This window comes from Oculina patagonica, chromosome 6 (genome assembly GCF_052425735.1).
Source record: "Oculina patagonica isolate OP01 chromosome 6, crgOcupat, whole genome shotgun sequence".
Taxonomy (NCBI): Eukaryota; Metazoa; Cnidaria; class Anthozoa; order Scleractinia; family Oculinidae; genus Oculina; species Oculina patagonica.
In genome coordinates this window covers 33,834,490-33,849,582 of record NC_135763.1, presented here as the reverse complement: position 1 = coordinate 33,849,582, position 15,093 = coordinate 33,834,490, and the positions used below count along the sequence as shown (strand labels likewise).

At 37.9% G+C, this 15,093-nt stretch overlaps 1 protein-coding gene across 1 annotated transcript; it reads left to right on the top strand.

The window, feature by feature from the left end:
- Positions 1–2,778: 2,778 nt before the first annotated feature.
- On the top strand, positions 2,779–15,064 carry LOC144656809 (uncharacterized). Its single transcript, XM_078517055.1, has 12 exons — positions 2,779–2,949; positions 3,239–3,295; positions 4,080–4,206; positions 4,640–4,729; positions 4,931–5,061; positions 7,759–7,836; positions 8,091–8,139; positions 8,461–8,597; positions 9,249–9,395; positions 9,948–10,195; positions 11,278–11,344; positions 13,844–15,064. The coding sequence occupies exons 1-12, from the start codon at positions 2,850–2,852 to the stop codon at positions 14,089–14,091; spliced, it is 1,479 nt and encodes a 492-aa protein (XP_078373181.1). The 5' UTR covers positions 2,779–2,849; the 3' UTR covers positions 14,092–15,064.
- The last annotated feature ends 29 nt before the right edge of the window (positions 15,065–15,093 follow it).

Below are 15,093 nucleotides of genomic sequence, written 5' to 3'. Positions count from 1 at the left end.
TTTTTTCGTAGGGAACATTATAAAAAAATTTATGTTTTTTTAAAGAGAAAGATAGATCTTTGTAGTTGAAAGAAGGGATGCAGACTGCAGAGACTTCAACATAAGACATTTCAACATAAGTACGTTTTACGGCGATAAAACAGAGGAGCCTGTTCAAAGGCTAACTCTTTGGGTGATTTTTCCGGCACTTTCCGATTTGAAGGGAAAGTGCCTTGGGAACAAAGGGTTAAAAAAGAGAGAATAGCTGCCATTTTCTCACTCGTCAGTGGTGGAAGAAAATTTACCTGGATTCGGGAGGAGGTTCCCTATGACTAAACGAGGAGACTTCGCTTGAAAGGGTACCTTTTTCAGACATAAGGTATAAAAAAGGTTGGGATTTCACAAGTTGAAGTATGCAAAAGGATAGGGAAAACTGTCATTCAATTATAAAAATAAAAAAAAGATATAGTATCCCTTCCGAAGGTTTGTGAAAGTGGTGCTATTTTCTGTCGGAGGTTTGTCTCCGGCGTCGTCTCCGGCGCTGACAAACCTCCGACAGAAAATGTACTATTTGGGAAAGCGCTATCATTTTTAAGATGGCACTTCTCTATGCGGAGGGTCGTAAAGGGGGTGGGGGAGGGGGGTATAGATCACGTTTCACGAAAAATAAATCGGCCCTTTCACAATTCACGAAAAATAATATTAATATTTCTTTTTGTTTTCATTCCGTAATGACGGCGGTCAAAAATAACAAAAAACATAAAACAAATCACGGTTCTTCTCTTCACTTCACTTTTCCCCTGGCGCCAAGTTGGCGCATAGGGCCTCCACATTAGGCATGAATAGATTGTGCTAGTAAATTTAGGAAAAGTTGCTTCACAATATACCAAAAAGTTGCTCAAATATCAAAACGTTGCCACCAAAATTCAGAAAAGTTGCTTGCTCTTTAGAGTCGTTTTGACGTGAATTTTGCGTTTTCTAGAAATTGAAGCGCTTGCAGGTTTACTAAGACTTGCCCCAGCGTCTATGGCAACCTCAATGGGGTCAATGTCTGAATTATTTCCATTTTCCTCGTCTGAAATTTCATCTGATTGCGATGTCATAAGTGACTCGCACTTCAGCAAATACCAAGATGGCCGGCGGCAGGTTCTATGTTGCAGCGAATAAATCCAGTTTTAATAAAATCCTTCGAAATGAAACGACCTTTTACGGGTTTGGATCGGTTTTAAATCAATTTTTTACTCAAAAGTTGCCAAGAAAAGTAAAAGTTGCCCTAGGTTGCTGGTACTACAAAAAGTTGCTCGAAAAGCCAAAAGTTGCTCAAAAGTTGCCGAGCACAATCTATTTATGCCTACTCCACATGTATCGATTCCTGCCTTGCGCTGCAGTGCGCACCTCTCTCCAGGGCTACCGACTGCCACCCTGCTTTGGACCTCTCCTTTTCTACTGTGCGCCGCCAGGTTGTTTTTGGCCTGTCTTTCTTTCTCTTTTCCTCTGGGGTGCATGTCAGGGCTGTAACACAGTCATTGTCTGAGGATGTGTCCAATGAATCGCCATCTCCTTCTTCTTACCTCTTCACTCAACCTCTCCACGTTAGCCCTTTCCAGTAGCTCTCTATTACTAATCTTATCTTGCCATTTAATCCTCATTATCCTCCTCAGGCATCGGTTCTGAAACACATCGATTTTCTTAGCATCACCTTCGTTCATTTTCCATGTTTCGCAACCATACATGAGGACTGGTTTGACCAATGTTGTAAAGCCAAATCACGGTTCACGGCGAAATAAGCATCTATTTCTCATTTCGCCAAAAATAATTTTGGAAAATCACGGTTCACGGCTACTTTAGAAAAAAAAATAGCCATTTTACATTTCATGGGGGAAAAAAAGGGCCGATCACGGATCACGAAAATACCCTTTACCACCCTCTAGACCCTCTATGCTAATCTCAGTTGCTTTTTATAGAATCTTTCTTGACGGCGTAACGATCCGACCGTCAAACAGTTGCAGTGTTCGAAACTGTGAAGATGTTTTGAAACTGAAAACCTACATTCTGTTTTTAGTGGGGTTTTTAGTTGCTTGGCTCCAGATGGTACGTGTATTGGGCAGCAGGTTGTTGGAACACTTTAGTTGGCGAGCTGCGCAAAGAACGAGTATAAAGTGGTTTTATTTTCATTCTCTGATCATTCTCTGATCTTTACAGACTTTACAGTCGAGCACTGCTCTTCAGCTATTAAATTCACTCGAAGTTTCCGTGGCGTTTGCTCAGTTTTCAATTTTAAAAAATTGCGTCTTGTCAAATACGAAGTCCTTTTGTTTTTTACTTTGTCGGCGGGAAGGGAGGAAGGCTGAATTCAGGTAAGCGATTAAGTTTTCCCTTCCTGGATAAAAATTAAACTTCCCTGACCAAATAAATTCAAAATACATGTCAGATGTAGTAGCAGCCTCCAGCCCCAATATGTAGGAGAAACAAAACGTACTCTTCGGAAACGTTTCACTGAACACAGGCAGGCCACCAATAATTGTCTGACTTTTCCCTTTCCTTGAACAATTTTATTTTTCCCTGACCATTTCCTGATATCTGTTCAAAAATAATAAAAAGAACCGTACTCGAATAAACTGCAGAAGCCAAATAAACGCCGAGTCCACCACGCTAGTTTTCTAAGTTTGACATACCGACCATACCCCCCTAGGTGACTGTGTGTCACGGCGTCGCCTACACAGCAAAAAGGCGGGAAATTTTGCCGCCAAATTTTCACGGACCGGTGTTGCGCGCCGTGTTGCGCAAGGAAAACGAAACTCAAGGCGACAGACAACTCAAACTTTGCCCACAGTGACCACAGTGGCAGTAAAAGATTGACAATCTTGAAGATGCAGACCTCAGATTTGAATTCCCCAGTCATTCCTCAGCGCCTACTTGCACAGCATCAACAATGTTCACCTGGGATTGATCAGCTCATTCAAAAAGCAGGTGAAAGAGCTTTGGAAATTTCAGTGTGCGATTTGCAGCTTTGTCTGTAAAAAGATCACTTTTGTAGCTCTCGCTTCCTGTGAGCTTACTTTTAAACTTCACCTAACAATAACTCATTATTCCAAAACTGACAAGAAACGCCTAACCCTTTGCCGATAACCATAGATAATCTTATGGTAGACAACCTGCATGTTTTCAGAGACGTTTGAAACTTTTTAATAAAGTAGGACATAAAAGCTAACATCTCTTTTAAAAAACTTGTTTTAAATTAAATTCTACCTCAAAACAGAATTTGAGAATTCAGAACAAGTGAGACTTATTGAGACAGAAAAACAGCGATATGCAGGTAAGCGTAAGTTTATAAGATGAACTCCATTTGATCGTAATTTATCAAACTTTCAATCCGCTCATGGGTTGCGGGTATATTTTGCTCTCAATACTGAAGCATGCCTGAAACAAAGGTGAACTTTGTTATATATAAAAGCACAAACTCTTACAAAGTTTATCCGAGAACTTGATAGAGAGAAATTGGGAATTTAAATTTGGGGGCCTAATGTTGGAATTTTACGCCCGTAGTCTCCCATTTCATCAGTCGGCGTAAAGTTTCAGCTGACCTCTCCTTCTCAGGGCATAGCTGGAGTTATTCAAAGAAGACATGATTTTTTCGAAAAATATATTGTAAAAGAGTAGTTGATTCGGTAATGCAATGGATTCGACAACTAAGGCCTGAGGGAATTCCCATATAAAAATTGTACCTTTCACGGTAAAAATCTATTGCTTGGTACCGCAAAATAAAAGGAAACTACTTTTCGTTTTAGAATTACCTTTTATGAAAATGAGCACGCCCACAAAATCTGCGTCACTTTTGACACTTTTGTACGGGTGTTCCTATGCGGATTTCAATCTGAATATAGGAAATCAGCGACACAAAACATGAAAGCTGGGACATCGATGCGTTAACTGTTGAAAATATTGGTAAAACTACAAAACAAGATTTCTTGTAACTTTTAATGTTTCAAGTTCTGACGTAAATGTGGCATACATTTAGTACACAGTTATTTAAAATGCTACTCTGGTATGCAAACAAAACATTTACATAACAAGATTTGACTTTTGCCTTTAAAACTCAGCTCTTTTGAGACAGTTGGATGAGAAAACTCGTCAAACGGAAGAGCTAGAAAAGTCCACAACGCAACTTGACGAGGAAGCTAAACAGTTACACAAACAGTTTACACAAAACAGGGAGATATGCGAAAGGTAATGTGACCAGGGCTTAGCTTTTGAGTGTTCACCACGAGTGACCCTCTGTGCTATTGTTACTAATTTTTGTTCTTAGAACTTTCAGAACTTGGAAGTAGCATGCATGCAGTGTTGCACTTTGTTCTTCTTGTATGCGTTAATGGTGCTAGTTTGTTAATTAAGAGGGCCCTGAATGGGTAAAATGGGAACTGGGATTTGAGCAAATTTTCACTGGGAAAATGGGATTTGGGTCACTTGGATTTGGGGAAATTTGGGAAACAATAGGCTGGAAAATGGGATATATAACCGGCCGCGCTTCAGTACCCTCTGTTAAAATTTTAGATAACCTTAATGTATTTCTGAAAGAGATTAGTGCATGTATCATGTATAAAATGCAGTCTTAAAAAATAAATATCAAGAAATTATACCACTGAATTCTCTTGACCTACAGCTTGAAGCGAACGAACAGTGTCCTTCAGGAACATGAAGAAGCTTTGCAGAAAAAGAAAGAAACGATGCTTGCAAAACTTCAGCAAGTCAGGCAAGCCGGTTCAACTACTGTATTAAATTTTGTAAACATCTAGAATTTTCTTCTGACATGTTATAATCATCTAAATTACAATATACTTGAGTATTGAGAATAAATACTAAGAGGGAGAAAAAGTATAGAAGAATTTATTTTAACCTATGCATCACTTTAAACTGCCTAGTTAGTTCACAACATAATTCTTGAATTATGTAGGTTGGAAAACCAAAGTGTCCTTGCAAAGTACGGGGCAATATGGGACAGGTACAAGACGCGGTATGAAAGTAAAGGAAATGCAAAAGAACTGACAAAAATAAAAATGGATGCCATGAAAAACAAAGAAGAATGTAAGCGGTGATTAACGAATGATTATTTTACTACTTACAGTGGTTTCAGAGATGTTATGACTGGCAAAACTCTTTATACCTCGGAAAAGAGTTGAAGTGAGCGAAGTGAATTTCACTCGATACCTGTAAACAAAGGCATGCAATGCATGCAAGTGTTTTAGGGTCTCTAGAGAATAAGACCTGTTCTCTGAATACCGTATTTTCTCGATTAAACGCCGGGCCCCGAATAAACGCCGGGTCTCCAAGTTGTATTTGAAAATCAACCCCTTAGACAATTATTAAAGGTTGAATATGGTTTAAAAATAATGTCTAATTATATAGCTGTCAAAAATTATGAATAAAAATCATTTCTTAGAAAAAACATAGGCACGCTAAGCGTGCAGGAGTTATTTTTTCAATTTATGGGGTGGCTTGGGGTGAAACTGGGTGATTGTCCTGTTGGGATGGTTTATGCCATGGGTTGAGCCATTTGTGTATGGCGGCCCACGGAGTCACTTTTTTGCACAAAATTTGCTTGCAAACAAAATAACTTTTACGTGCATTTTGATACATCAGAACTGTTTTATTCAATACGTAAATTTTCGTCATTTAATTGAAAAACAAACACTAATTCAATTATCAAAATGTCACAAAATGGCACGTTCTTATTCTGTTTAAGCGGTTATTTTGTTGCTAGCTTTGTAGCAACCGTAACGTGTTACTTTTGTTTGTTACGGAATACTTTTGGATTTTTGCCAAACACTGAAACATGATATTGTTGTTTTTCTCACTTTTGTAACATGAGACCTTTGTTTTTTAAAAACGAACGTAACACGATACCCTTGTTTTTCTCGAAAAAGCCACGTTTCCATACAGACATTGAACGAAAAGTACTATAATAAACGAAGTAATAAACGCATCAAATCAAAAACCACTTTCTTCGGGAAAGTTCTTTAAAGCGCAGTATACCTGGAGTCTTTGTTTCCTGTCAGAACTGTTCAACAAAGATTTTCTTTCATTTACAACCTAAATTCTATTCAACAAACAAGAACTAATTGAGATATCAAACTGTCACGGAATGGCACGCTCTTATTCTGTTTTTGCTATCGATTGTAGTTGCTTGTACTTATACCTACTACGGTTACTTGTACCGGTTCATTAAATATTTGAACGAGATGTTTTACAGTTGATTTCAGTTTACTTTGGCCGCCCGCTTTGCGAAGTTTGTTGGGAAATTGGAAACTTTGTTATGAAGTTGCCAATTACGTTGCGAGTTTGCGAATCAAATTGCGAACTTCGATAAGTTCCCAACTTCGTCCCGACTGAACTTTCGAAGTTTTGGTAGTTGAGGAGAAACAAGACATGTTGCTCGAAAGTCATGGCGATTTCTGAACTCGAAGATTTTAGAGCTTGTCAAGGAAAGTTGAAGTAGCTTGAAGTGCAAGACAACGTTTCGCATCAGCGATCACGCAAGTGATTTGGCGATAAATAAATTTTATGCAGGTAGAAATTTGGTCAAATTTTAACTTTTTTGTATGAAAACACATATTTAACGATTTCTGTGAGGCATAATCTTCACTGTCTTCAATTTCAAGTCTTCTGCGTTTGTAAACCGGATGAAACTGGATGGTTTATTGATTTTAATCGAAGCCGACGCGACGCGACAGACTAATTTGTTCGAGACAACATGTTTACGGCTCGCTGAACATAAAAGTTTTTTATTTTTATGACATTTGTTTCCAACAGTTTAGCGTAGCAAAGCCCTTTTTGATAACATAATTATAGAAGGTTTTATTAATTTCGGGCCGAAGTTGGGAACTTTGTATCGAAGCTCACAATTTGATTCACAAACTCGCAACCTATTTGGCAACTTCATAACAAACTTTCCAATTTCCCAACGAACTTCGCAAAGCGGACGGCAAAAGTACTAATGACAACATTATTCTTTAAATCTGCTTTGTGCAAATGTTATATGTTATTTTTACTACGGTCAGGAAAGCTAGCCTCTCCAAACGTACGCTTGAATAAGACGAATAACAAGTTATTGTTGGGCCTTTTGCTCACGGCGTGTGCGTTGTAAGCAGGCGGGCGTTACGAAAAACGTTTTTAATCCAGGGTTAAATCACAACTCACCGATTCCGCCTCCTTCTAATCTAAAAACTTCGAACGAAATTGCTGACTACGTCAGTTTGCTTCCCCTTTATAAACTACAATTTGATTGGTTCCGATAGTACCTGAAATCTGATTGGTGTGACAAACCCACATACTTCACTGATTACAGGTCCATCGCGCCGACTAAAGAGCTATTTTGAAAAAATAACTCAAAAAGGGCTTGAAAAAACTCCTGAATTCAAATAAACGCCGGCCCTATAGGGCCAAGTTTGAAATAAACGCCGGGGGCGTTTAATCGAGAAAATACGGTACCTACGTTTCTAATTAAATTACATATATTAACCTGCTTAATTTCTGATTTATTACCAGCCGAAATATTGCATAAATGTCAGTTTTCTTGAACTTTTGGCCTGCTCTCGATTAGCAGCTAGATGACAATCAAACTAAGTGAAGTGAACTGAAGTGTGGAAAGTTTGACATCATTTGTTTTGGCAAATCTTTATTTGCCAGCGTGTTGTTTTCAATAATTCTTGTTTCATAATAACTTTTCCGAGTTTTGTGGCTTATAGCCGCTTTCATTTTCTTATTCACTTTGCCTCCTCTTAGTGGAGACAATAAGATCCAAGGTTCAGCAACTTGAGACTGGCATTTCAAGTATGGAAGAAGAAAAGAAAAACATAGAAGGTACTCAAGATAGTCGCGCAATATTTGATAAGCCCATTGAAAAATAATTGGAAAAAAAAAAAAAAAAAAAAAAAAAAGAAAAGAAGACCCTTAACTTTGTAGGAGGCTGTAATAATTACATATATTATACTTGAAGAGTGTTTTTCTTTTAAGTGCAAACAAATGACAATGTAAGAAAAAACGAAGACAGGAGACCAAACAGACTTTATACTTGACAAAAAAACTCACAAAAGCGTTTAATTTTTCTGTTTCAGAATCAGCTGACAAGGGAATTACATCTTCAATTCCAGTCATCATTAAGCTGTATCCAATTAAACATAATGTACTTGCACATTTAAATATTTTTGCACCAGATCCAGAAATCTGGATTTGAGCCCTTTGTCCTTGTTGTTGTGTTCATGGGCAAGACACTTACACCTGTCTCTGCACGTATAAATGGGTACTGGTGAATTGTCTATGATTAAAAAAAGCCTGGATGATGTGATGTACAGGTACTCAACGATTGACTAGCATTCCATCCAATTAAGCAATTATCTCACATTATACACAAACTTGCATATACCATTATCTTAGGTGTCTCCGAGGCCCCTAAATCACCAGGTTACATTCCTTGACCACTTGTAGGGCCCACCTAAATCTCGAAACAAGAAAAACTGAAGACTGTCTACAACAGATCACTACCAAAATAAAGGACTCAAAAGAAGAACAAGCCAGAAAATCTACAGCTAGAGAAAGCCAAAGCAACAAATCTGCAGATGACGGTATTATAAGTTTTAGAGTCACTAGCAAAATCATAATTAGCTCAGTTAATTAAACCCCAACTAGCAATATTGAGCAGCTTTGAATGAAAAATGGCCAAATTGAAAATTAACAACAATAAACAATACCATAAGATTTCCCTTAGAAGAATTCAGATCTTCTGAAAGTGTATTCCTCAAACTTAATTTTTATCTCCCTACTCAGCAAAACTCCCAGGATTTTTTAGGTTTGAATTTTATTATGCTCCATCACACATGGCAGGATCATTATTTTTTCAAATGATTACTTATAGCCTGTGAACAGCCATCGATTTTTTTTGAGCGGAGCGGGACAGCTGTACACACGTGAGATTACTTGTTTCTTTCTTGCAAATTGGCTCTTGTATTTTAATAACACCCCATCTTTTATATGCCCTCCAAAAAGCATCCATTAGGGGAGGACCTTTATAACAAGATAACGAGAACCTTGTTTCTAAACAACAGTATTTTTGAAAGATGTACCTCCAAGCACTCCAGTGAGACCATCATTGCAGCTGGCAAGTCCACAGGTAGACAACATGCCTTTAATGCAAACTCAGAGGGATGCAGATATGGAAGTGGAGTCAGGTGTGAATAGAAATTGGACTAAACAGCAACATGATGCTGCACTACCAGAAAGACTACACTCTGAACAGTTACCAGTTTCCACCAATCAGCAAAACAGATGTTTTACAGAAGATCAAACAAGTGTAACTCACAATGAATACAACATCCAACCACACCTTCCAAGTTCAACTGATGCATTGGAAAAAGGGAACTGCTGTAAGTTGTTCCTTTCTCTACTTTTATTTTCATTATAGCATAAATCTATAGTGTTATAAGTATACAGAACAACACAATTTTATCTTATCTTTGGATTATGGTGTGAACAGGACAAATTAAATCTGTGAACAAAACAGGGGGGTGGGAGTGGGGGGCAGAGAAGAAACATGGGACAAAAGGGGCCAGAAAGGCATAAGGTAGGAAGAAAGACAAGTGGCAACTTCTGATCCACTATCATCTCCCACATGTTTATTAAATCACCCCATTAAATCACTCCATGTTCCGAAGTTGGGCTGTCTGACATTTTGCAGACTGCAGACTTGCAGAATTTCACTCTGGTTAGCCAACTACGCACTCGGGTTAGCCTACTATTCACTCTTTGGTTAGCTCTTAATAATGGTAATGGTCACATGATATATATATACTGCTGAAGTTGCCACATGAACTTGGAACAACAGATTATAAAATAAGTATTAAATCTATTTATTATTCAAACAGTGAGCAATATAGCAAAAGTCTTTAGTACATCAGGCATTATTTTAAATCACACAGCTGCACCCAAAAGTCCATCTGTTGCGTCGCATCATAATGAGGAAGAGACAATCTTCCCTACAACACCAACATCAGCTGGCCAACACAGCACTGGTTTTACTCCAAGCTCAGAAGTGGTCAACAGTCCATTCAACTTTGAGATGCACTCAAACATGATCCAGCAGCTCACCAAGTCACCTGGAGATGGTTTTCTTTTTCAAAGTAGGCCAATGTTTGACTCCAGTTCTATGGATAAAGAGAATGATCAGGTAAGAAGCTTGTAAGTAGGATGTTAGGGGACCATGCAGTTCAGGCGTTTGATATTTTTCAAATGGTCACACTGCATAGGCAAACTTGCAGAAATTCGCATTCTGGTACTGGGGTTCGAGAAAATAGTTCTGTAATAATTTGAACATATTACCTCTTATCAAACAAGAGAGGAAAAAACTTCCAGACTGCTACAGTCCGGTATTTTTTAATGAGTTTCAGCATTGTTCTAATGCTCCCTGTTAAGTAAAATTTTTTTCCAGTTATAATGATAAAGTTGTCTTAACACTGTGAGCAAAATATTTCCAAAATCATTTCAATCTGTCAAACAAGCAGTGAAACATTGCCTTTGAGAAACTTTAACTTTTTAAGGAAAAAAAACCCTGTTGTTAAGTACCGGTACAAGTAATGTAAAAGAATCAGGGGGGAGGGGAGAAACTTCCTTTGTTACACCACTCAAAAATGCGGCATAGCGGTGCCAAAAAACCGATTGTGTGCAGTAGCTATCGAATGGTTGCTAAGGGCATAGTGAATAGCTTGACAAAGTTTATTGTTTAGTTTGCATGTTTTGGTCTTGACCGTTCACAAAACACAATAGCTATTTGCATTTTGTTTGCTCCTTTGAAGTTTGCCAGCATCAAAACAACAAACAGTGATAACGGTGTCCAGTCTGGCAAAAGTAAGGCTTGCGAATTACCGTAATTCAATTTTTTGGTTGTTATTCCTTGCAGCCAAAACATTCTCAGTGACGTAAAACATCAGGTGAGAAATCTGGCTGAAAATGCAAAAAACATTTCAGCTGCGTGAAACATCAACATAAAAACCACCACCATTCGCATTTCACAAGCATGCAGTCTTTGATATTTAAATCTTTCTGAGAAAAACAAAACTTTGGGTGACACCCTTCTTAGCAACGGCTTGATTGACACAGACCTGCTCTGTTTCCCGGCACCACTATGCCATCAAAGAAAAGTGCTGACTTTCTCCCCCCCCCCCTATGAGGAAACATAGCAACTTAGCAGTTATCAACATGTCAGAAATATTGAATACATGTAGATATATGTTTTTGTTTGATGAATTTCAGGCCAATAAAGAGAATGCACCTTTCTTATTCAACATGCAAGAGGCAAGGAATATTCCAGGACCAACTGGTTAGTAAAAATGCTTTGTGTGATATACTGTGAAGAATGTTACTTTAGCAATGAATATTTAATATTGTAACTGCAGAAAAAATATAGGATTTAATATTTGTGGTTCTACTCCCCACACAGAAGGGAATGTAAACTCCTGGGGGTGGGAGGAATCTAAAAGGCCAAAACTTTAAGAGATGTATGAAGCTTTTAAAATTGAAATTTCCAGAGGGGTGGAGGGTCATAGGAAAAATCCCTTCCATGGGCAACCCTCCAAGTTGCGACCATTTTAGCCGCCATGGTGACTAGAATTTTGGAACTGGTAACTTAATTGTAGAACAAGTCGCCAGCCCGGCGACTACAAACTAGAGGATTGCTCCGGAGGGTTCAAGCAAATTATCATCTGAACTGAAATCTGCTCTGTATGTTATGGGTTCACTATGAAAAAGTACCGGTAGTTGTTCTTTTTGTTTTTTTTTTCATTGGGTTTTTCAAGGGAAAAATTTTGCAGTAAATCTTGTTCATGCTTTTTGGTGAGTAGATTTACAGATTGTAATATTTTGGCGACCAAATTTTTCTATTGGCGACTTCACATGATAAATAGATACCAGGTAGTTGCCAAATGGCCACTAAGGAAAAAAGTTAACTTGGAGGGTTGATGGGGGAGATATGGATAATTTATGAAACTACATATTGTTAAAAAAACGCATGGGGAACAGAACTTACTACAACACTCATTTTGGACTTTTTTCAAAAATGTTGCAAAAGTATCATTGATTGTAATGAATAGGCAAGTTGAAACCCCATCAGCAAAGCACTAAACAGCAATAAAATATGAAAACCATGTTTATAATAGCATGACTAATTTATGTGATAGGCTTTTGAATGTATTTGCACTGCAGGACATTCTTAAGCATTTCCTGCTAAAATTTAGAGAAGGGTTTAGAGGTTTCAAAAAGAGACGGAAATTACTAGGAGTATTAAATTTGATAAAAAATGAAGTGGTATTATGTAAAGATTTTGGGCAATCTTAGAAAGTTTGTATGTGCTATCAAAGCATATGCAAAAAAATAGAGTGTCTAAGCCCTAAACTTTATTTTTGTTTGTCTGTTAGCTGATCTACATAAATTTTTAACATTGACGTATCAATGACTGATTAGGATTTGATGACTGTTTCAAGCCTTGATTTTACTAGAAGAAAATGAAAGCTACATTCCAGCCAGAATTATAATTCCAATGAAGATATATGCTTCCAGTCCCCTTACCCATCAATGTTAATCTTTTAACTAAATCAGACCAAGTTTTATTTTTCAAAATTCTTTATGGATGTAAAGCCCACTTCAAAAATACCACAAGGGATGATACAACTTTGCAAGAAGTTTTAGGGACACTTAGAAATGTGTGTTTTGGGAAGAGAGGGGGGAGGGAGGGAGGGGGGCTTAATTCTTAGAAAAAATTGTTCTGCAATATACTTTTCATAACAGAACTATTGCTCAAGATAAGTTTGTTTATCTTTTCTTTCTTGATTCATTTTATTACTTTTAATATCAATTATTGCTTTGGGTTTTCTGAGCCTTGCTTTCTCAAAAGAGGATGGGAATAGGGGTGGGACTCCATTTGATACCTTTACTTCATTTTCGCACGCGAATGTAAGCTTATAGGATTTTATACTGAGGTGAGAGCTCAGGTTTCTACCATTAAATAATAATCTGTAGGATTATAATTTTTTTTAAAATTGACTTAAATTGAAAAACAAACATCGGGGACAGTTATTTGCATCATGGAAGTTGAAACACGATATCTAATGTCACCTGGAATAAAGAAACGATTTCAATGTATCTGATTAGTTGTTGTGAAGCCAGCTCAGCCACTTGTTATGAATGCAATAATTTGTGCAGTTTTAACAAATCCATACCCACCACTAAATCAATAGAAATTCTAAAAAAGGGAGGGGGTGGGGAAAAGAAAAGCATGAAGCTAAACTGGAATTTCCTGAGGTGAATCAACACATTTTGGCAAACCAAGAAAGGGAACAAATTCTTTCCCTCCAGGCCTCCAGTCTATCAATATGTTCACATTAATTAGACTGGAGTAATCTTGAACATATCCTATACTTCATGTATGTTGAAATAGTTATCTTCTTCTAACTCAATCACTTAGAAGTTGTTCAAACATAACAGTCAAAGTAAAACATACAAATTTTGGTTATATTTATCACAATGTGTAGTTCCATAAATTATCCATACCTCCCCCACAGAAGGGATTTTTCCTACGACCTGCCACCCCTCTGGAAATGCCAATTAACCTTCATACATTTCCTTAAAGTTTTTGGCCTTTGCGATATCCCTCCCACCCCCAGGAATTTTCAATCCCTTCTGTGGGGGAGTATGGACATTTTTTGGAACCACACATTTGTTATCAGATCAAAATACCTGCAGAAGTTTCCAGTGAAGGTTAATTCCAATCTGTCAAATCTTTGGATGATTCAGTGAGCTTTCATTCAGTGCACCTTCTTTACAGGGACGGGTGGTGAATTTCATTTGACTGGAGAGACAACAAACATCTTTGGACCACCAGTGTCAGGAGAACGTAGTGAGGGTGCAGGGTTCTTTGGAACAAGCATGTCACCTGCAGTCAATGGCTGTTCCATCTTTGGAGATGCCGGTCCTAGTCAACAAACAAGAGGATCTGATAACTTCAGCTTTTCTTTTGGTGCCACATCCCCTAATACAGATCAAAACAGATCTGCTGCATTTAGTTTGTTTTAAAAACTGGAGCATTCGCGAGAAGGAAAGAAATAAGACTGTTGACTTACCAATGCTACGCAGATTGTATCAGTGTGTGGCGATAGAGCAGTTTTCACTGTCACTTGAGTGTCGAAAGAAATTTGTGTTTTCTTTGGTTTTGCATTACCACGCTAAGCGATTGGTTTAAAACTCTTGCGCCACTTCCTTAGCCAATCAAAAGCTAAAACCAAAACCAATTGTGAGTTTACTCATGCCTTTTTCCCGCGCTTCCTGCCTGAGACATGAACATGTATTTGCTTGGAGTTTTGATTGGCTCACTGGATTGCCTGTGTACTTTGTGATTGGCTAGAGTGATTACTCTGCTTTGGGTTTATTGCAGTTTTCAGTGATATGCGAACTCTGAAATTCAGTCCTCAATCAACAGTTTATGCCTTTTGCTGCCGTCGATCATCTTAACGGACCTCTCGGGAAACAGAAGTTCACTTCAACCAGGTCAAAAGGTCATGTCTGTCAGTTGTGATTGGTACATTTCGATCCATTTTGATTCTGTTTTTCATGGTTTGTTCGCTGTCGCCATAATCATGACTGATGGCAGCGAAAAACGCAGTCATTAGTTGGATTTTGAATTTCAGACTTCGCATTTCACCGAAAACCGCAATAATGACACTCAATTGAAAACTGCTCTAACAAAAAATTGTTTGTTTGAAGTTTGGCTTGTGAATAGCTACCAGTTATCTGTTTTGGTCACAATTTGTTTTTATCCTCTATATTTGGTACATATGCATTTTTAAAGCCACTAATTCAATTAATTTAGCAATGTGGTAAACTGGTGTAAAATTCACAGGAAATTGGGGGAGGAGGGGAAGGAGGGGGTGTTCAAGTAGAAAACTGTTTTGAAGGTCAACTTCAGAAATGGCTTTTTGCCTGTTATCCCTGGGCCATGGAAATGCATGCGGAGAGACGGCAACTAATAAAAAATATTTTCCTGATTAAATTGCAGGTTGTTGGAAATTTGATCATCCT

Excerpts from the sequence above, each read along its gene's own strand:
- LOC144656809 (XM_078517055.1), top strand. The coding sequence starts at position 2,850 with ATGCAGACCTCAGATTTGAATTCCCCAGTCATTCCTCAGCGCCTACTT. Across the intron at positions 3,296-4,079 it reads AGAAAAACAGCGATATGCAG|CTCTTTTGAGACAGTTGGAT; the intron begins GTAAGCGTAAGT and ends TTTAAAACTCAG. Across the intron at positions 4,207-4,639 it reads AACAGGGAGATATGCGAAAG|CTTGAAGCGAACGAACAGTG; the intron begins GTAATGTGACCA and ends CTTGACCTACAG.